Raw genomic sequence first — 23,509 nt, 5'->3', positions numbered from 1 at the left:
ATACGGGTGGATGAGGCCCGCATACCTTTACATTCATTCCGTATCATATACAATTGACTCCAACCCATTTCCAACGCTTAGTCCCACAGTCTAGTTCAGTTCTCATTGCAAGCGGTTGTGTTTCTCTAAGTACTCTGAAGAAAAGTAAAACAATTAAAAAGAAAATAAATATTAAACAAAAAAACTATATCAAATACAAAACTATTAAAACTATTTTGAAAGACTTAATAAAACAATTAAAAAAGCTTATTGTTTTAAATAATTCTTAAAAAAAAATACCAAAACAATAATAAACAAAAGCCGGTGTTTTTAAAATCTCAAAGAAAGTGAAAAGATGAGTATGCCAGTAATATGTAATCAATGCAAAAAAGAAATTACAACAACAAACTATGTGAAGTGTTTCAATTGCAATTCCAATTACCACTTCTCTCCGTGCTCCCCTCTCTCTGAAAGCACATATCTGAGTATGTACGGAGAGAAAAAACATCGTGGAAATGCCACATATGTAAACCACGTAATCGGTCACCGAATACTCTTTACCAAACTGTGGTGTTTGGTGACAATAACAACAAGAAAAAACCCCGAGCTGATGACGAAGAGGATGTACAACAACTATGTAAATTGGAATCCGACGTCTCAGAATTCAAATCAGATATGAAAGATGTCAAAACAACAATGGTAGAAATAAAAGAAGAGATACATGTTACTCTTTCATCCATATCTACTACTCTTGCGACACTGGTTACTCAAATTAAAGATCTAAGCGAAAAAGATAAACAAAGAGAAAGTCAAATCAATGATCTCATGGAGAAAGATAAGGAAAAGGAGAAACAAATAATATCCATGCAGAAAGAAATAAACAAGCTCCAACAACAACAACTGAGCAAAAACATTGAAATCAAAAATATTGAGAACAAACAAATGTCCGAGTATGATATCATTAAAACAATATTGAGAACAAACAAATGTCCGAGTATGATATCATTAAAACAATAGCAACATCAGTTAATGTGGATGTAAATGTAGGGGACATAAATAGAGTCTACCGTTTGAAACAAAGCAATAAGATAATTGTAGAATTCGCTACACTTAACAAAAAAAACGAGCTAATGAATAAAATTGAAAGGCACAGAGTCGATGCAAACCTTATTAATAATGAAAACCAAGGCAAAGGAGGCCAATTGGAAATATATCTGGGTACGCAATGGCAATATATGTGCACGTAAAAATGAAAACTCTCCACTCTTTATTATCAATAATGCTGCTGACATTGAGTCTATTTCAAACACAATGTAAACAAAATAAAACACTTTTTATATTCATAAACATCTTTCTTAATAAAACAAAAAATGAATAAACAAACACAAACATTAAATACTTTTAGTAAAATTAATAAAGAGCTAGTAAGTTATCCCATATCACTTATATACATGAACATACGATCACTTAGACTTAACTTCACATCTTTTCTTTCAACAATAAACAACATAATATCCAAAATTAAAATCATAGTACTAGTTGAAACAAACATATCCGATAACGAAAACATTTTCTACACAATAAAAGGTTTCAACTCTGTATTCCTAAACAGAGAAACTAAAGGAGGAGGAATTGTAGTTTACATTGCAGAGTATTTGTCATTTACTGAGATCAGTCTAAACCCCATCTCTTTCGAATGCATACGAATAGATATCAATACAAATAACAAAATAATTTCTCTGCTATCCATTTACCGTCCACCACATCAAAATATACCAATGTTTATCAACGAACTAGAGTCTATCATAAGCAACATTAAAAATAAACAAGAGATTATAAAAGCAGGAGATATAAATATTGATATTTTAAGAGAAAACTGCACAACAACAACATATATTAACATGGTAATGTGTAATGGACTGCAATGTATGATAAACGAAAGTACACGTGAAGATGTAAAAAGAAACACCAACACGTGTATCGATCATATCTTATTGAGAAATACCAAAACAAGAAAAGCACATGCACTAATAATAACAACAAGTATTTCTGATCACTACTCTCTGTTTTGTTGTTTAAATGAAGAAATAAGCAAACAGGGAGAACAAACCACAATAAGACAGGGGCCACAATTTAGTAATTTTAATATAAATAAACAAATTCAGGAAACAAATTGGAATATTATAATGCAACAGGAGAAAAATGCAAATGATTTATATAACAAAATTCAGTGAAATATATAAAAAGTCGACAAAAAACAACAAAATATAAAAAGATCGTTAAAACCGTGGATTTCGGAAGAAATTGTGAAATATTGTGAGGTACGGGATAAACTTTTTAAAAAATGGCGAAATAACCGCAATAACAAAATCTATGAAAAAGAATATAAATCTTTTAGAAACTTATTAAACAAAAAAACAACTTATGAAAAAAACACATATTATAAAAATAAATTTATTGAAAAAAGAAACGATATACGCGCAACCTGGCAACTTATTAATGAAATAATTGGTAAAAATAATACAAATATTGATAGCTTTATAACAAAAAACTTTAAAAACGAGAATGTAGGCGATATAGTAAAAAATTTCGCGTTAAATTTTAATGCAAATATCCAAAAAATAGTACACAACTGTGACATAAAAACCACAAATAATATTGAAACATCGCTGCAAAACTCAATCTATATACTATGCCAGTGAAGAGGAAATATATAACATCCTAAACACATTAAATTCAAGAAAAGGTGCAGGAGCCGATGTCATTCGAGCAATAGATATTAACGCTAACTATTTAACCCCAATAATAACCAAATTAATTAATTCAAGTATAGAACAAGCTATTGTACCTAATACTTATATTAAAAACCTCTATCGTTAGACCAATTTATAAAACTGGTAACAGAATTGATTACAATAACTATAGGCCAATAGTGATACTACCAACAATTCTCGAAGAAATCGTTGTCAGAAGACTTAAAAGTTTTTTAGATAAATATACAATTATTAACAAGAATCAATTTGGGTTTCAAAAGGGTAAAAGCTATTTAGAATGTAGATCTTTTCGCGTAAAAATCAACAATGAACTAAGCAACAACGTATCATGTGATTATGGTGTGCAGCAAGGATCCAAACTAGGCCCAATATTATACATATTATATGCTAATGACATGATGAAACGCTTAAAAGACACAACTTTTGCATACGCTGATGATACAGCTATAGTAGTTGCGGATAAACACTTAAAAAATGCAACTGAAACAATGCAAGAACAATTAGACATTGCAACGAAATGGTGCCACGATAGTGGACTTATCATCAATTCTAACAAAACCAAGTTAATGCACATAAAACCTCCCCATCATACCAGCTCAAACATAGAAATAAAATATCATATATATAGAAATAGTAAAAAGTACCTTTTGAAGAACGAAAAAGTACCAAGAAGTCCCCTTTTACTGGTTCTCACTTAATCCGGGATATACGAACTTAATAACATGTTTCTAGGTTCAATATGGGTCTACATAAAGGAAAATAGCTGTATGAAGTATGGAATACCAATATTAAGTAGTGCTCTTGTAACGCTTCGTAGTCACATAAAAGTTGTTGTACCGATTCTTATTCTTCCTCAGCCAAACAACTTCTAAAATAGCTATACCATGGGTAGCCCATATATTGCGACATATTTCCAATCATAAAGTGCCCAGTAAGAAGCCCAATAGAGTTCTAACCAAAAATACAGAAGAATCATTGTCCTATCTTTTGTCAGAGTAAGCCAAAGTTTGATATTTGACCATCTAAATACCAACTCGTTCAATGTTCAGTCGCCTATCAATATCTATAAGGTCACGAGGATTAATGTCAAGAAACGATCCTTTTGTTTGCGCATTCATGAGATATTTCAGTTTCCAACACATTCTCATGTCCTAATACCCATATCAATTCAACGTGATGTTGTGTAAGTTGTGTCAGTGTTGACATTTGACCCAGCAAAAAAAAAAAACTTCCAAAGAAGCGAAAAAGAAGTAGAATTTACTCTATGGAAGTACTGAAAAAGACCTAAAGAAGTTATGATTTTAACAAAATAGGAGCAATGTCCTTTTTATTTGATTCGAAATTCACTATATCTGAAGTCATTCTAAGGAAGTAATTTTAATGTTTTTTTTTTTGAAAATTTTAGGGAAGGAAGTTAAAACTTTCACTAAGTGCTACTTTTGAAGTGGTGATAAATGTGTTTCTTTCGGAAGTATTTCCTTTCATATGTGCTGGGGAGTTAAGTGCTTAACTGATGCAAGGATATACAAGTAGTTATGTGAAGTCGAATTTTTGAGGTTCAGTTCGAGGACTTCTATATTACCAGCTATAAACCATCACTTTTTTGATGGTACGTAAATAATGGTAACAAAAAACTAAACCTATCAATTTAGCCACCAGCTAACTATCACATTTATTCCTAAAAACTCTTCTCTAAACATCCACCTCTTGTCATTTCTCAAACCATATCAATTCATATTTTCTTCATGGTCCATTAAACTTTATGACACTTCTAAAGTCATTTGGCCCACCCATAAAATGTTTATTGGTCATATCTGCCTAAAGGAAACTATTAATTTTCACCATTCATTCATTCATACATACATTTTAGATAATCACAAATTTTATTTGTTTTTCTCACACGCAAACCCAATGAATTGAATGTTTTATTCGTACACGCTTTTACAATAAATATTTAGTTTTTTTTTTTTTTTGAGTGTTTTCCAACTTTATGCGCTTTTCTTAATAATTTTCCATATTAAAGTGATAGCTAGTGGTGGTTTCTTTAAATGTTTCAATTCAATTCTAATTAAATTTTCACATTTTGCATTCAAATTAAAAAAAAAGAGAAAAACATGATATTTAACAAATTCATTTAAAACGTTTTTCCTTTGTAGTTTTCCTAAAACTCATTTAAAATCATTTATAGCTGAAAAAGGGGAAAGAAAAAAATGGGCCAGAAATGAATTAAAATGTTTTATGGTTGCCAAGGAAATCCGTTTGTACGGTATCTTAATGAAAATATATATATTCGTATATTAAAAAGTTTTTCTCATGATTTTCATCATTTAGTTAAGGTACGTACATCAAATTTTATGTACTTTTACGTACTTACTTCCTTTTAGTACTAAAATAAATTTGAAAACTTAAATGTAGATTTTTATTATTATGCAAAGCTTGAGAATTAGTTTAGAAATATTTACATGAATATGAAAAGCAATAGAATACGTTAACGAATTAGATTTAAATTACTCATGTATTGTGACTTTTCGACTCTAATAAGAATTTTTGTCAAAAAAAAATTAACATGACATCTCCCACATAAAGAAAATCTTATATTAATATATATGAAAAAAGAAAAACGCACTAGTATAAACATAAATATTAAAGACAAAACTAACTAAAGGACTAACAATATAGGGCGTGGCACCTGTCATATGAATGAAATACAAAAATGCGTTTATCTTTTTAACCAGTGGTGCTCAAACACATACTACCATAGACTACCATAGTTTTGTTTGCGTTGGTAAAGCAGCAGAGAACAGAATTCAATTCAAAATAAAAGTATACTAATAAAATGACTACAAACCATAGAGTATATGCTTACTGTCAAATATTTATTATGGATTTTGACAGCCTGCGTATATCAAAGCCAATATAAGAAGCTATCAACTGTTCTCCCATGTTCTCCTACATTAATTCGGCTTTCTCAAAATTTTGTTGTTGCATTTCAGTTGCGATCAGCAACTGATTTAATTTTGTTTTTCAAACCAACTGATATTGCTCATTATAAAAAAAGAAGAACTAAACCTATAGTGTATGTGTATCAACTTAACGTCAGCAGAATTTTTTATCCTATCACCTGTGCTATGAAATGGCAATCTTGAGCATATCTGTTTTAAACTGTTAGAGTTATAATATTAAAATTTTGAATGAAGCAAATTAACAAAAATGTACACATTTTCGTAATAGTTGAAGTAGAAGTCGAGGCGTGTCACTTAGCACAATATTATATAAAAAAAGTTCTATAGCTGTGCAAATATTAGAGCTAGTATCCTGGCACAAACAACCTTAACATCCATGGGAATATTTGAGTACTTAATAAGTTAGCGTATTAGCAATCGGGGACTAGGTACGTCCATAAGGTTTTAATACAAAAAAACTAGAACAGAACAAGAACTGAAGTAGAACTGAACTAGAACTGAACTAGAACTGAACTAGAACTGAACTAGAACTGAACTAGAACTGAACTAGAACTGAACTAGAACTGAACTAGAACTGAACTAGAACTGAACTAGAACTGAACTAGAACTGAACTAGAACTGAACTAGAACTGAACTAGAACTGAACTAGAACTGAACTAGAACTGAACTAGAACTGAACTAGAACTGAACTAGAACTGAACTAGAACTGAACTAGAGCTGAACTAGAGCTGAACTAGAACTGAACTAGAACTGAACTAGAACTGAACTAGAACTGAACTAGAACTGAACTAGAACTAGAACTAGAACTGAACTAGAACTGAACTAGAACTGACCTAGAACTGAACTAGAACTGAACTAGAACTGAACTAGAACTGAACTAGAACTGAACTAGAACTGAACTAGAACTGAACTAGAACTGAACTAGAACTGAACTAGAACTGAACTAGAACTGAACTAGAACTGAACTAGAACTGAACTAGAACTGAACTAGAACTGAACTAGAACTGAACTAGAACTGAACTAGAACTGAACTAGAACTGAACTAGAACTGAACTAGAACTGAACTAGAACTGAACTAGAACTGAACTAGAACTGAACTAGAACTGAACTAGAACTGAACTAGAACTGAACTAGAACTGAACTAGAACTGAACTAGAACTGAACTAGAACTGAACTAGAACTGAACTAGAACTGAACTAGAACTGAACTAGAACTGAACTAGAACTGAACTAGAACTGAACTAGAACTGAACTAGAACTGAACTAGAACTGAACTAGAACTGAACTAGAACTGAACTAGAACTGAACTAGAACTGAACTAGAAACTGAACTAGAACTGAACTAGAACTGAACTAGAACTGAACTAGAACTGAACTAGAACTGAACTAGAACTGAACTAGAACTGAACTAGAACTGAACTAGAACTGAACTAGAACTGAACTAGAACTGAACTAGAACTGAACTAGAACTGAACTAGAACTGAACTAGAACTGAACTAGAACTGAACTAGAACTGAACTAGAACTGAACTAGAACTGAACTAGAACTGAACTAGAACTGAACTAGAACTGAACTAGAACTGAACTAGAACTGAACTAGAACTGAACTAGAACTGAACTAGAACTGAACTAGAACTGAACTAGAACTGAACTAGAACTGAACTAGAACTGAACTAGAACTGAACTAGAACTGAACTAGAACTGAACTAGAACTGAACTAGAGCTGAACTAGAGCTGAACTAGAACTGAACTAGAACTGAACTAGAACTGAACTAGAACTGAACTAGAACTGAACTAGAACTGAACTAGAACTGAACTAGAACTGAACTAGAACTGAACTAGAACTGAACTAGAAATGAACTAGAACTGAACTAGAACTGAACTAGAACTGAACTATAACTGAACTAGAACTGAACTAGAACTGAACTAGAACTGAACTAGAACTGAACTAGAACTGAACTAGAACTGACCTAGAACTGAAATAGAACTGAACTAGAACTGAACTAGAACTGAACTAGAACTGAACTAGAACTGAACTAGAACTGAACTAGAACTGAACTAGAACTGAACTAGAACTGAACTAGAACTGAACTAGAACTGAACTAGAACTGAACTAGAACTGAACTAGAACTGAACTAGAACTGAACTAGAACTGAACTAGAACTGAACTAGAACTGAACTAGAACTGAACTAGAACTGAACTAGAACTGAACTAGAACTGAACTAGAACTGAACTAGAACTGAACTAGAACTGAACTAGAACTGAACTAGAACTGAACTAGAACTGAACTAGAACTGAACTAGAACTGAACTAGAACTGAACTAGAGCTGAACTAGAGCTGAACTAGAACTGAACTAGAACTGAACTAGAACTGAATTAGAACTGAACTAGAACTGAACTAGAACTGAACTAGAACTGAACTAGAACTGAACTAGAACTGAACTAGAACTGAACTAGAACTGAACTAGAACTGAACTAGAACTGAACTAGAACTGAACTAGAACTTAACCAGAACTGAACTAGAAATGAACTATTTCTTTTCAAAAAAAAAATTAATTGAAAATTTAAGAATAATATTTATCAAATATTTTAAAAAATATATAAAAAAATTTCTCATTAAAATATTTTTATAAAATTTCCTAAAAACAGAAAATTAATTGAAAATTTTATTTAAAAATATTATAAATCAAAAATTTATATTGACACCCTTTGTAGCAGTTTTGTAAAGTTTATATGAGTTGCTTAACTTTAACAAAAATCTTCTAAAACTTAAAAATCTAACAAATGTTTTTAAGATAATTTAGAAAAGTTGTTTTTCTAAAAAAAAACATAATTTGCAATATTAAGATTTACATGAATTACAACCTTAAGACGGACTTGTAAACTTTGAACAATGTTTCTAAAACTAGCAATTTCTTACATCTGTTTGAAAAAATTGCAGTAAAACATTGCTCAACATTAGAATAAACAAAGATGTAGAGGTGTAAATTCTACTGGATATTTGAGATAATTAATACATTTAAATTTGAACAACAGAAAAAAACACTTGACAAATAACAGTAAAAACAAATAAAACAATCATGTATTTTATTTAAATAAACAAATTAAGTATACAAGGACTAACACTCATGTACAAGAAGGATACATAGACATAATGACAACTAAACTTCCACAAACATTTATAAGCATATGTATGCACACAGGAGCATTAGCATGGCACCTTTTCTAAGGAACGTAGAAAATGATCTCAAAATATGTATTTCGTTTAATTTCATATGATAAAATATGAAGTATTTTCGTGAGTCAGCCTAATATATGTATGAATTAAGTTATGTGTAAATAAATGTATGAGTATTTTTAGAGAGTATTTATAAATGACTTTTGAAAAATTTAACAAAATAAACAGATGGAAAAGCAATTTAAATATTAAAATGTATTAAATTTGTATGTTGTACAAACAGACACAAAAGTTTATCTCATGTGAAATTTATTTCCTTTAACGTCCTCCTTCTACTCCTCCCCCTTCTCTTTTCTCTTTTAAAACACAAACATAATTTGAACAAATTCATACAGAAACTCCCTACTTTGAAATTGTACATTCATATACATACATATGTATGTAGGTGTGTTAGTACGTGCTATACACACACATATGAAAAAACTGAAAATAATTTTGAAATTTTTGAAAACATAAAATAGAACATATAAAAATTAAACACAATTCAACATCAAGTCTTAATATGAACATGTTGCAAGTTTGCAACCAAAATAGTGGCAATAAAATGACACATTAACATAAATGCACACACAAACACAAAGATGACATAGATTCACACACAAACATAAAGAAATTTTGTTAAACAAGAAGTAGAACAAGACAAAACTACTGCATACTACAAGTGGCAGTTGACAAAATTTTACAACTTTCATTTTTTTCTTTTTTTGAAGAACTAATTTAAAATAATATTAGAAGTTAAACAAATAGAAAAATTTTAAACCCAATAGGAAAAAATCTCATCTAAAAAAATCTTAATCAAATAGAATATATTAGATAGGAAGAGAATTTATCGAAATTTTCTTAAAAAAAAAGAATTTATAGAAAAATCTGTAAAAAAAAATTAAGAAAACATTATCTATAAAAAGAGAATTTGACGAAAATTCTTTATTAAAAGAGAGTTTATCGAAAATTCTTTATTAAAAAACAATTTATCGAAAATTCTATATAAAAGGTAATTTTTCGAAAGTTCTCAATATAAAAAGAGAATTTATCGAAAATTCTCTATAAAAAGTGAATTTATCGAAATTCTCTATAAAAAGAGAATTTATCGAAAATTCTCTATAAAAAGAGTGTTTATCGAAAATTCTCTATAAAAAGAGAATTTATCGAAAATTCTCTATAAAAAGAGAATTTATCGAAAATTTTCTATAAAAAGAGAATTTATCGAAAATTCTCTATAAAAAGAGAATTTATCAAAAATTCTCTATAAAAAGAGAATTTATCGAAAATTCTCTATAAAAAGAGAATTTATCGAAAATTCTCTATAAAAAGAGAATTTGTCGAAAATTCTCTATAAAAAGAGAATTTGTCGAAAATTCTCTATAAAAAGAGAATTTGTCAAAAATTCTCTATAAAAAGAAAATTAGTCGAAAATTCAATATAAAAAAGAGAATTTATCGAAAATTCTCTATAAAAAGAGAATTTATCGAAAATTCTCTATAAAAAGAGTGTTTATCGAAAATTCTCTATAAGAATTTGTCGAAAATTCTCTATAAAAAGAGAGTTTATCGAAAACTCTCTATAAAATAAAGATTTCATCGAAATTTCTCTATAAAAAGACAATTTATCAAAAATTCTCTATAAAAAGAGAATTTATCGAAAATTTTCTATAAAAAGAGAATTTATCAAAAATTCTCTATAAAAAGAAAACTCTCTATAAAATTTCGATTTCATCGAAAAATCTCTATCAAAAGAGAACTTATCGCAAATTCTCTACAAAAAAGGGAATTTATTGAAAATGCTCCATAAAATAAAGAATTAATCGAAAATTATCTATCGGAAGAGATGTTGTCGAAAATTCTCTACAAAGACAGAATTTATCCAAAACTGTTTATAAAAAGAATTTATCGAAAAAGAAAATTTATAGAATATTTTCTATGAAAAGAAATGTTATCAAAAATGCTTTATAAAATAAGAATTTACCAAAAATCTAATAAAGAATTTATATTTTCCATAATAAAAGAATTCATTGAAAACTCTATTCAATAAAAAGATAAAAAATTTTCTAAAGAAAGAAGAATTTATTGAATATTATCTATAAGAAGAGAATTTACCGAAAATTCTCTATCAAAAGATATGTTATCGAAAATTTTATCGAAATTTCTTTATAAAAATGTTATTAAAATTCTCTGTAATAAGAGAATTTCTGTAGAAGAGAATTTATCAAAAATTCTCTATAAAAAGAAAATTCATCAAAAAATTTCTATAAAAAGAGAAATTGTCGAAAATTTTCTATAAAAAGAGATATTATCAAAAATTAACTATAAAACAAGTAAGAGTTCTATATTCGGCTGTGCCGAATCTTATATACCCTTCACCATGATGTGTTTAAAGCCTTTTGTACCTTTTGAAGAACGAAAAAGTACCAAAAAGTCCCCATCTATGGGTCCTCAGTTAATCCGGGCCATACAAACTTAATTACATGTTCCTAGGTTCAATATTGTAGAAATTGTAAAAAGTACCTTTTGAAGAACGAAAAAGTACCAAGAAGTCCCCTTTTACTGGTTCTCACTTAATCCGGGATATACGAACTTAATAACATGTTTCTAGGTTCAATATTATAGAAATTTCAAAAAGTACCTTTTGAAGAATGAAAAAGTACCAAAAAGTACCCTTTCATGGGTCCTCACTTAATCCTGGCCATACTTACTTAATTACATGTTTCTAGGTTTAATATCGTAGAAATTGCAAAAAGTACCTTTTGAAAAACGAAAAAGTACCAAAAAGTCCCCTTGTATGGGTCCTCACTTAATCCGGGCCATACATACTTAATTACATGTTTCTAGGTTCAATATTGTAGAAATTGCAAAAAGTACCTTTTGAAAAACGAAAAAGTACCAAAAAGTCCCCTTGTATGGGTCCTCACTTTATCCGGGCCATACATACTTAATTACATGTTTCTAGGTTCAATATTGTAGAAATTGCAAAAAGTACCTTTTGAAAAACGAAAAAGTACGAAAAACTCCCCTTGTTTTTGTCCTCACTTAATCCGGGCCATGCATACTTAATTTCATGTTTCTAGGTTCAATATTATAGAAATTTCAAAAAATACCTTTTGAAGAACGAAAAAGTACCAGAAAGTCCCCTTTTATAGGTTCTCACTTAATCCAGGCTCTACATACTTAATTTCATATTTCTAGCCAATAACAAAACATTAGTGCTGCTCTCGCTCTGCTACTCTTGCTCTGCTGCTCTTGCTCTGCTTTGCTTTTATAAACAAATTACAATAACAATATTTACCGTATTGATATGTATTTTGTTTTTGTTTTTTGCAGTTTCTGTCTGAGCATGAATAAAAAATCTAAATTTTATATGAAATTTTCAGAGGTTGTCTCGGTTTGTTGCTCATATCTCCGTTATTTATGGACCGATTTTGCTGATTTTAAATAGCGTTCTTGCCGGTCGTACGTCTGATAGAATTATGGAAGATTCGGATCTTGCAGATATCTGGGGTCTTCTAAAAACTGATTTCAACAAACATACAGACAGACAGACAGATGGACATGGCTTAATCATCTCCGCTACCTATAAGGATCCAGAATATATATACTTTAAAGGGTCGGAAAATTATATTATAGAAATTACAAACGGAATGACAAACTTATATATACCCTTCTCACGAAGGTGAAGGGTATAAAAACTTCGAAAAACGTCATATATTCTATATCATTTAAGTAATTGTGCTACCTATAATGTACTGCGTCAAGCATATTTCTCTTTAGTCGAATCATATATAAGACATGGGATATCGGCTTGGGGAAACGTGAAATACAAAAGTACATTACAAAAAACTCAGGAACGCATACTTAAAATACTATGAAAAAAACATCAATACCGTATAAATGACATCAATAATGAAACAACAAATCGCACCAATGAAAACTCTGATGGCATTGCCAAGTCGTTAAATATCTTAATCGTTAAAAATATATATTATAAAACAATACTTAAAGAATTTCATAATAATACAACGCTTATTCAAGCTATCGATCATTCGCATAACACAAGACAGAGATCCCAGGGAAAATACAAAATTGAACGTTTCCAGAATGAATGCGGTAGAAATACACTGAAAGTATCACTACCCACAATCTGTAACAAATTACCAACCCAAATATTAAGTATAACAAATATTCACAAAAGAAATAAACTTATAAAAAACTATCTCATAAGTTTGCAATGAAATTGAACATGAACTACAAAACAAGTCAAATAAATAAAAATAAATAAATAACTAACAATATCCAACATAACAGCTTTTGTAATCCAAAGTCCTGCAGACAAGCTGAACAGCTTTGCGGGGTAGATTATGAAAAGGAAAATCTAAATCTCAACACCAGGGCCTATGGAACCACAACATCGATGTCATATCCAATACGATATGTCATACTAATGTACAGATATGGTTTATCCATTCCTGGCGACTCATGATGCCGTAAAATCAAAATACATAATATACTTTTGGAGTATTGTATTTTACATTTGTTTATTATTGATAATTACCTATGTATATATGAAATTTTGAATAAACATTTAATAATAAAAAACAAAAAAAAAGTCACTCCTCTGTGGGGTATCTGTTGATTTTCGGCAACAGCGCCGAACTTATCCCGAAATATTGATTAATATCATGCATCACTCTTTTAACCACCACTTACTCTTCCCGCGAATTTGGGTTTAAACCACAGCCACTACGTGGATCCCGAAGGAACCTCAACCAACTGACCAGCCAGGACATAGTCCTGCGGGCAACTGGCCACCCGTAGTACCAGATTATGCGGTGCTCTGGTCTGACCTCTGCCAATCCATGCAAGGACTAAGCCAAACAGTAGACTGAAACAGCCAATTTTTCAGTCCCGGTCAGACTGGAGGCATTGGGCACCTCTTTATACCCCGGGATTGCAATAACACCAAGGCGGAGGTCTCGCCAAGGTAACATGCCCCCGGAGGGGGGTATAGGACCAATACAAACATCTTTACAAACATCAGCACAAACCCAATATACCCTCCTCACTAAAGTGATTTATTGTATAAAAATGTCAAATCTAGCTGCAAAAATGCTAAAATGTTCACACTGCTTACAGGTTAATAACCAGTGAACTTTATCATGATTTTGTCATGATTTTTATACCCTTCACCTTCGTGAGAAGCGTATATATAAGTTTGTCATTCCGTTTGTAATTTCTATAATATAAATTTCCGACCCTATAAAGTATATATATTCTGGATCCTTATAGATAGTTGAAATCAGTTTTTAAAGGTCATCAGATATCGGCGAGATCTGAATCTTCAATAATTCAGTTAGACAGGCTTTCGAGAAGATCGCTATTTAAAATCAGCAAAATCGGTCTATAAATAACGGAGATATGAGCAAAAATCCGAGACAACCTCTGAAAATTTCATCAAAAAAGCCACATTTTTTTCATGCTAAAGCAACAACAACACTGTGAATTGGATAAAGATGTACATGTGCGTGTGTAGATGTATTTGGTTTAATTCAGCTGCGCATTTTTTTATGTTTGGATGCTGTTGGCGTCATTGAGTTGTGTATTTTCTTTTTGTTTTGTTTTTCTGTGTTTTTCATTTTGTGTGTATAGATGTCTGTTGTTTTAGATGCCTTGTGAATTTTGTTTTTTATTTCGTTTAGCGTTGTTGTTGTTCATTTTGTTTTTCTTTTGGTTTAGTAATAATGTAGACGGAAAAAATTTAAAATTTATAAAGCTAATATGTTTAAAATACACTATGGTGAAGGGTATATAAGATTTTAAAACGAGTAAAATGATATGATTTAGGGCGGTTTTTCTGATAAAGATAATCTTTATTCTTTCGTTAAACCTTGTTTAATATATGTTTCGTGTTTTTTAGTAATCAGTAAAGTTACTTATTATCTCAGTTTAAATAAGTGTAAATGGCCAATTATAAGTGAAAACACACAATCAACAAAAACAATATAATAATGAATTCGGAAGAAGGAAAACTTAATATTTTAAGTAAATAGTAATTTTCTGATTTCTTTTATCGATACTATTACAGTTTTAAACATTTAATTCTATTTTTTCTAAAATTTTGCACTTTACAAAATTTATATTTGCACAAAACAGCTGTTTATTGTTTATGTTTTTAACTAAAAAGTTGGCAATACTATCTAAGTTAACTGATCCTAGATCCATAACTGAAAAACGCAATCATCGGTTGAAGTCCGCCTAAATTTGTTCCGGGTTTAATCTAGCACCTAGTTAAACCAAGTTTAACTGAGTAGTAAGAAACACGCCCTTAGTTTTTAAACTAGAAATTTACTCGCATTCGGTTTACAGAACATATGGGATTATAAAGACAGTTATGATGGGGGTAAACTAATTATAGACCGATTCTCCTAAAATTTTACATAGAGATTTTAGTTCTTTTAAACATGATTATGTTGAAGTTTGTTGCTATATTGCGGTTTTATAGCAAATTATGAGCTTTGAAGTAATTTTCTAAGAGGGCTTAATGTGGGGAGTAGAGTCAATGTTTTTGTCAATTAGGGTAGGGTCAATTGACAAAAACATTTCGGCCGATATTGCCCATTGCCCACAACAAACAAACTAGGCCAACTTAAAACAGTTTGGCAAATTTCAGCTTTCTATCATGTTTTGTTTCGACTCTATCGTGTTTTCAATAGACAGAATGACGGACATAGCTTGATCGCCTTAAAATTTATTCAGGACCAATATTTACTTCCTTTCTTTCTGGATGGTTGGTATATTTATATAGTTGGTTTATTACGTTATAAGTAAACAAAGTTTTTTTATTTTTTGCATTTTAAAAAGGAGAATAAAAGCCAACAGCATTTAGTACAACTGGTTCTTGACATAGGATTGTCATAGGAATCAATTCTGAAATCATTCTCATGAAGTATTTTATGTTATTTTTTGCAGGTAATTAAAGTAAAGGTAATGTGTATATATATGTTAGTTTGAAAGGAGTATGTATATTGTACATATATACATCAAATTCGAAGAAATATACCTAGGCCTCTATCGGACCTGTTCTACGCATTGATTAAGGAGCGCACACCACCTCCGGTCTACCAGACTACCTTCTCCTGAACAGAATTTTCACCAGAACCCAGAATAGCGAAAAGAAATTTATAAATTTACAATTTTTTTTTTTTCACTCGAATAGTCGATTATATATCAAAAATTTTTTGATTATTCAAACGAACGACGAATAAATGCTTTATTTGAATCTTCTATCTTCTAGATATATGAAAATGACCAAACAAAAAATTTACATATAGTTAATATAAAGAAATTTCTTCATATTTACTATATCCTATCGTTGTTTAGGGGTGGTAAATATCAAGAAATTTCTTCAATTTAACTAATGAATTTAGTTCTAATTAATAATATTTTTATTCATAATGAAGAATTTTTCTTCACTTTTACTCCCTATTTTAGTTAATACTAAATCCCAGTGAAAATTTTCTTTCACTATCTGAGACAATGTTTACATAAATTATAAAAAGTATTTTTTAACAATTTCTTTAAATATTTGTAATTTTTCTATACTGTTTAAAAGTTGTAAAGTAAAAGTAAAGTTGTCATTAATATTAATAGAAAATGTTATTGAAAATAAAATAAGTAAAAAAATTTTGAAAAAACATAAAATTTTACAAAAAATCAGGAATTTTCAAGTGGCTCCAACGGGTGTTTGCAGAAGACATGAATCAGGGTACCGACAGAGTGGAATTAGCCCAAGACTAGTTCTTTCCAAATATATATAGTTTATATGCAATTCCAGCTCTGGATAATTTTTACGATTTTTTGAAAAAACACAAAATTTTGCCAAAAACTCAGAAATTTTTAAGTGGCTCCAACGGGTATTTGAAGAAGACATGAATCGGGGTACCGGAAGAGTGGAAGTAGCCCAGGACTAGGTCTTTCCAAAAATATACAGTTTATATGCAATTCCAGCTCTGAATAATTTTTACGAATTTTTAAAAAAACATAAAATTTTGCCAATAAATCAGAAATTTTCAAGTGTCTCCAACGGGTATTTGGAGAAGACATGAATCGGGGTACCGGAAGAGTGGAAGTAGCCCAGGACTAGTTCTTTCCAAAAAAATATAGTTTATATGCAATTCCAGCTCTGGATAATTTTTAAGATTTTTTGAAAAAACAAAAAATTTTGCCAAAAACTCAGAAATTTTTAAGTGTCTCCAACGGGTATTTGGAGAATACATGAATCGGGGTACCGGAAGAGTGGAAGTAGCCAAGGACTAGTTCTTTCCAAAAACAAATAGTTTATATGCAATTCCAGCTCTGGATAATTTTTACGGATTTTTGAAAAAACACAAAATTTTGCAAAAAAAATTCAGAAATTTTCAAATCGATCCAACGGGTATTTGGAGATACCCTTTAAAAACTAGTTAAAGGGTTGTACTTATATAACCAGTTACTTTTCAGTGACTAGTACTTATCGTCTACATTACTTTGAGGTACTTTAGTAGTGACTTTCTGATAATCTAGTATAGAAGTATGTACTTTATTTTAGATTTTTACTTAGTTTTCATATTTTAACCGATTGCGTGAAACAATTGTGTTTTACAAATAAGGTAACAAAATAAATTTGAAGGTGAATGGTAAAACCATTATTTGAAGAACAAAAGAAAATTTAAGCACAGGAGCAGTGAGTAGAACATTTGACTAGCATTTGATTTTAAAGTGTTCACTCCTTTACCCGTTTACTACCATAAAATTGTTAGTATATATATTTCTGTTTAAGTGACAAATAGGACGAATCTGTCAACCGATGTCAATATGTATGACTTAGAAGTTACCTAGGAGAAGAAATTCGTTTTCCTAACTATTATGAGGCCATATATGAGCAATTGGCAAACATTTTTAATTTTAGAGATAAAAAAATAGAAAATTTCTTTTGATGGCACATTCAAAATATTTTGTATGAATATAAACAGACCTTAATACGTGATGAATCCGATATCGTTAATCATTTTGATCGAGGGGAGCAAAAGTTATAGCGGGTTTCACTTAATTATTTAAAAAAATCCGTAAAATTGTAGTATTTATGTATATGTGTAATATTTGAAAAAAATTGCACATAATTGTAAAAATAATTCAAATTTAGCGCATAAGATTTATTTAAAAAAATAAAAAAAATTTTCATTTCAGTAATGTTTTAACTTGTTGTCTATAGTAAAATTTAAGAAAAAAACTATTAATATCTGAATTCTGCGAGCATGATTTATATGGGAATGCAATTAAAAAATTATAGTTTCAAGGAATTAAATATTTATAGAGCGACTCTAGCTACATTTTATTTCAGGCACGGATCCAAGGGGTGGAAAAAAGACAATTAAAAAAATTTGATAATTGTTCATATATCGACAATCAAACAAAAAAATTAAATTGATTAAACCAATAATAAATACGGTGAATTAATTTATATCATAATTCATAATTTTTTGGAATTTATGATGAGAGTGATACAGGTAGCAAAATATTGTGTAAATTTTAACAAATTAAAATTTTTTGCATCTGTGTCAATTCGTTTTGGGTCTTTTTTGTAAATTTGTTGTTAGGATCGCGTTTTTTATATAAGATTTATATAAATTCTTGAAGGACATAATTTTGCAGGTAATAATAAAGTTAAAACGGAGTCGCTTCGACTCTACTTGAACGTTAGAGTGCACTGAACTTTCACGATAACCATTCACAGGTAATATTTTGCAATTTGTTGTGATAATTGGAAAATGAATCTCAAAAACTCTAAATTAATTCTAAAAATTTGTGAAATCTTTGATTTTTAATTATCTTAGAGACTTTATCTAGAAAGTCAGTTGAATTTCCTAAAAATAAAAACATTTTTAAAATTTAAAGGTTTCACAAATGCTCTAGAAAAAGTAGCAAAAGTAAAATTTGTTGTGAATATTGGAAAATGTATTAAAAAACTAAATATTTCACAATAAATCTAAAAAAGCCGAAAAAGCAATTTGTTGAGGAAATTTGACATTTTTCGGCAATCCAAGCACACTCCAAATGACCATTGTATAGTTTTTTAAATTACATTTTTTGTATTAGTAAATGTAAGGTTTTTACAGTTTTTTACTGCCTGGAATTGTAAATCTTTCACAAGAAAAGAATTTAGCTATGCACATATTTAAATTACTCCAATTTTTGTAAAACTTAATTAAAAAAAACGTAAAATTTACCCAGACCTGGAATTTCATTTAAGCTATATATTTTTGGAAAGAACAGGTCCTGTTTTACTTTCGCTCTACTGGCACCCCGATTTATTTCTTCTCCAAATACTCGCTGGAGCCACTTGAAAATTTCTGATTTTTTGGTAAAATTTTATGCTTTTTCAAAAATTCGTAAAATTTATCCAGAGCTGGAATTGCATATAAACTATATATTTTTGGAAAGACCTACTCTTCCGGTACCCCGATTCATGTCTTCTCTAAATACCCGTTGGAGCCACTTAAAATTCCTATTTTTTTGCAAAATTTTATGTTTTTCAAAAAATGGTAAAAATTATCCAGAGCTGGATTTGCATATAAACTATATATTTTTGGAAAGAACTAGTCTTGGGCTACTTCCACTCTGCCGCTACCCCGATTCATGTCTTCTCCAAACACCGTTGGAGCCACTTGAAAATTCCTGATTTTTTGTAAAATTTTATGTTTTTTTCAAAAATTCGTAAAAATTATCCAGAGCTGGAATTGCATATAAACTATATATTTTTGGAAAGAACTAGTCCTGGGCTACTTCAACTATGCCTGTACCCCAATTTAGGTCTTCTCAAAGTGTCGATTTTTTTCATTTGAAAATTTATATTTAACCACCATTTTTGATGAGTACCTAAGTATACAATTATTTCAATTAATTTTTATTTTACATATTTATTTTCGGAATATGTTTTAAAATATTTTTACTTTTTTTCAAAAAAAAACATTTTATTTGGAGTTTGTTTTATTAAAAAGTTAATTAAATTAATTTAAAAACGAATTTTACAGTATGTGGAACGTATTTGACAAATGTGTTGTGTGGACGTATTTGGCCGACGAATTTAACTTCACACCCTTGATTTCTTTTGGTTCTAATATTGAATATTGGCTAAATTTTTAGGCTTGTTTGATATTTTTTCATCAATTTTTCATCAATAAAAAGCTTTGATGTGATTCTCGTATGGTAAATGTAGTGTATATTTTTTCCCATTAGATACATTACGCTTTTGTTGATGGCACCAAAAGACTATGCAAAAAATACCAAAACAAATAGTAGTAAAATTATGTTTAAAGATATTGTTGGATAAAATATTTAAAAACTTACTCTCACTTATGTTGTTCATTTTGTTTCATATTTAGTAATAAATGTTTGCAAGATTGGTCCTTTATGCGATCTGAAAACAGAGTAATTTTTTAAGCAGAAAGTTTTGATATTGTCATGAAAACACTTTGCTTTTTGATATAATTGAAGAAAATCCACGTCTACATGGAATAAACAAATAGACTACGACAATAAATGTATATATATTTTTGTTGAGATTTAATGAATAACTTACCAATTTTTTAAACTATGACAATTTATTTAATATGTCAGAAGTACATTTCGCATGTAATTTACATTTATATATAAAACACTTCATATTAAACAAGGATGAATGTATAGTCGGACATATGTATGTCAAAAATGGGGATGTGTTTGTAAGTAAATTTTGACTTTTAAATCATTTTCTGAAGGGAGTTTGTATGGGGGATAGGGTCAAATGACATCCGATCATTAGAGAAATCGGTAGTGTCATTTAGAGTTCTATAAAACTAAGTTTTGTCGACTTTTGTTAACATAATAGATCATATAAATTAATTTTAAGCCAAAAAGGTCATATTTGGGGGGTACGGTTGTATGGGGATAGTCCAAATAATGGACCGATTTTAACCATTTTCGTCCTTAGTCCAAAAGAAGCGTGTGTGCCAAATTTCATCCAATTTTCTTAAAAATTCCGGCCTGTACCTTCCGCACAAGGTTTACATGGACAGCCAGACGGACGGACGGACGGACGGACATAGCTTAATCGACTCAGAAAATGATTCTAAGCCGATTGGTATTCTTTAAGGTGGGTATTGGACGAATATTTTTGTATGTTACAAACATCAGCACAAACCCAATATACCCTCCCCACTAAAGTGGTGTAGGGTATAAAAACGTACATAGAAATATATCTTCAGTTAAAAAATCTAACTACAATAGTTTACCAGAGTTTCTAAGATATAAACATTTTTGTATTTAATTCATGTGGGGGCTTCAAGCTCCCCTAGGTAAAATTAAAATGAATCTTAAAATGCTCAGATAAATACTAAAGTTCTTCGTGCAAATTTGAATAAGCTAGTTTTTTTAGTTTCTTAAATAAACGAATTTTTGTATATTTTATTAAAATGAGAGGTGTAATGCACGCGTTTAAAAATTATACATGTCGAAGGTACCCTGCTTTGAGCCCCCATTAAACTCGAATACTCCTTTGTTACGCCCATGTCAAATTTTATGTCTATCAGACCAGCCAGAAATGCCTGATTTAATTTCCAAAAATTTCCTTCTTGCCCCACTGTGCAACGGGGGTCTTGTCGCGGAAATATCGTCGATTTAATACTAAAATAACACAAAATTCTTAGGTAAATTTATTTGACAGAATTGTGAACGTAGCTTAAATTAATTAATATTTACGGGGGGTAACTGATATACTTGGTGTGTGATATTGTGTGTAGATTAGACTTTTTTAATATATACTTGTTTGTGGAAAAGTATCTATTCCTTCATTCTTTTCGATATACCTAGTAAGTAAAATTGTTTTTACATCATCTTTTTAGCTAGAACAAAAGTGTATCAAAAAGTATCTACAACAACTTTTTATTTTACATACATGTGTATTAAGAATTATATAAGCATAAATACATATTTTAAATTCTACCCACATTTGTACATACTTGGACATATCTACAAATGCATTCAGAGGCATAATGCAATTCCAATTATGGCTGGAACATGATTTTAAGCCATAAATTTTGCTTAAAATTCATCTTAACCTTTAAAAAATTATGCTGAAAAATATTTTTCAATAAATGAAACATTTTTTGTTAATTAAATTATTATATTTAAATTCTGCCGTAAATTACGAAAAAGTCAAAATTGACTTTTTGATTGATTATGATGCACCTTATCAAAATATATATTCCTGCTAAATTTTAGACTACTACAATTAAAATCAACGTCCCTATCAACGATATTCTAAAATATTATATTCTAAAATTACCTTAAAACTCATGAAAATTTTAAAATTCTTTTGAATCTTTAACTTCGAAATTGTAAAATATTGTAAGTTGGCATTAAATAAAACAAAAATTACACTTTTAGCGAATCCTTGCAATTTTGAGATTATTTTAACAGCTTTAGAATTTTTTTAGGACTTTTTGGATATCATATGGCGATATACAATGTTAATTACATGTATATTAAGATATAATGAAAACAAATTTCATTAAAAATTAAAACAAGTAAATCAAATTGTATGTAACGCAAAATAAAGCACACAACATTGGTTACAATTCCGAGTACTCTAAAAATTTTCTGTGGGGACCCTAACCATTTATATGGGGAGGGTATATAGGATTTGTGCTGATGTTTATAACGCACAATAATATTGGTCCTATACCCATCTTAAAGTATACCAATCAGCTTAGAATAATTTACCGATTTTGCTATTTCCGTCCGTCCATGTTAACCTTGTAATGGACAATGATTAACATCGTTTCATTATTTTATCTAGCCCCCATATAACTGAACCCTCCATAATTTAGTTCATAATTATATTAAATATACTATATATCTGAGGTGCAATTCAACTTAAATGCTTTATTATGAAAACTAAATCACATTCTACTTTTGTAACAGGTTTGTATTATATTGTCGGCCTAAACCCGACTATACTTTTTTTATCTACTGTTTTAAGTACAAGTATTTACACGTTTAACTTTTATAAAACTTATTTTTATTTTTTTCATTTTTAGGTAGCTCTCTTGATAACATTGTCGGTGCAAAATTTTATTGAGATAATCATTTTAAGCAGTTATTGTATCGAATGTTATTTATTAAAAGTTCATTTATTGACATTGTCTCAGAAGCTTTTATTGCACTCTATAGAATCAGCTGACTGGATGCGGGTAAGGTCAACTATAAAAATAAACTAACCGTTATATGTATACGTAGGCTATGTTTAAAATAACAAAAGTTTCCAATTTTTGTAATATTACAATTTTTTAGAATCAGTGATCACAACACTGTAATAATGTTGTATGTATATAAAAATTCATTCTTTAGCTATGTATGTGGAAGAAATAAAGAAATATTTTTACCAATTTCGATGTAAAAATATTTAAATCAAATTTGACGAAATACTATACCATTTAACATTGGTGGTCCAAGAAAAAGTTTTACAATCATTTTACTAAGAAATTTGAGAAATA

General features: G+C 29.7%; 1 protein-coding gene across 4 annotated transcripts in view; it reads left to right on the top strand.

Annotated features, from left to right (window-relative positions):
• LOC111679980 overlaps positions 1-23,266 on the top strand; it is a 65,074-nt gene extending 41,808 nt beyond the window's left edge. The window contains exon 3 of one of the 4 annotated variants that reach the window (XM_046954931.1): positions 23,054-23,266. In XM_046954931.1, coding sequence (XP_046810887.1) covers positions 23,054-23,233 — 180 coding nt within the window. In that variant the 3' untranslated portion in view covers positions 23,234-23,266. The remainder of the gene's footprint in view (positions 1-23,053) is intronic. The other 3 variants (XM_046954929.1, XM_046954928.1, XM_046954930.1) reach the window with 3 other exon arrangements.
• Positions 23,267-23,509: the final 243 nt, after the last annotated feature.

The sequence above is a fragment of the Lucilia cuprina genome, chromosome 6 (genome assembly GCF_022045245.1).
Source record: "Lucilia cuprina isolate Lc7/37 chromosome 6, ASM2204524v1, whole genome shotgun sequence".
NCBI lineage: Eukaryota > Metazoa > Arthropoda > Insecta > Diptera > Calliphoridae > Lucilia > Lucilia cuprina.
The sequence above is the reverse complement of the archived record's forward strand: the minus strand, read 5'-3'. Positions and strand labels throughout refer to the sequence as shown.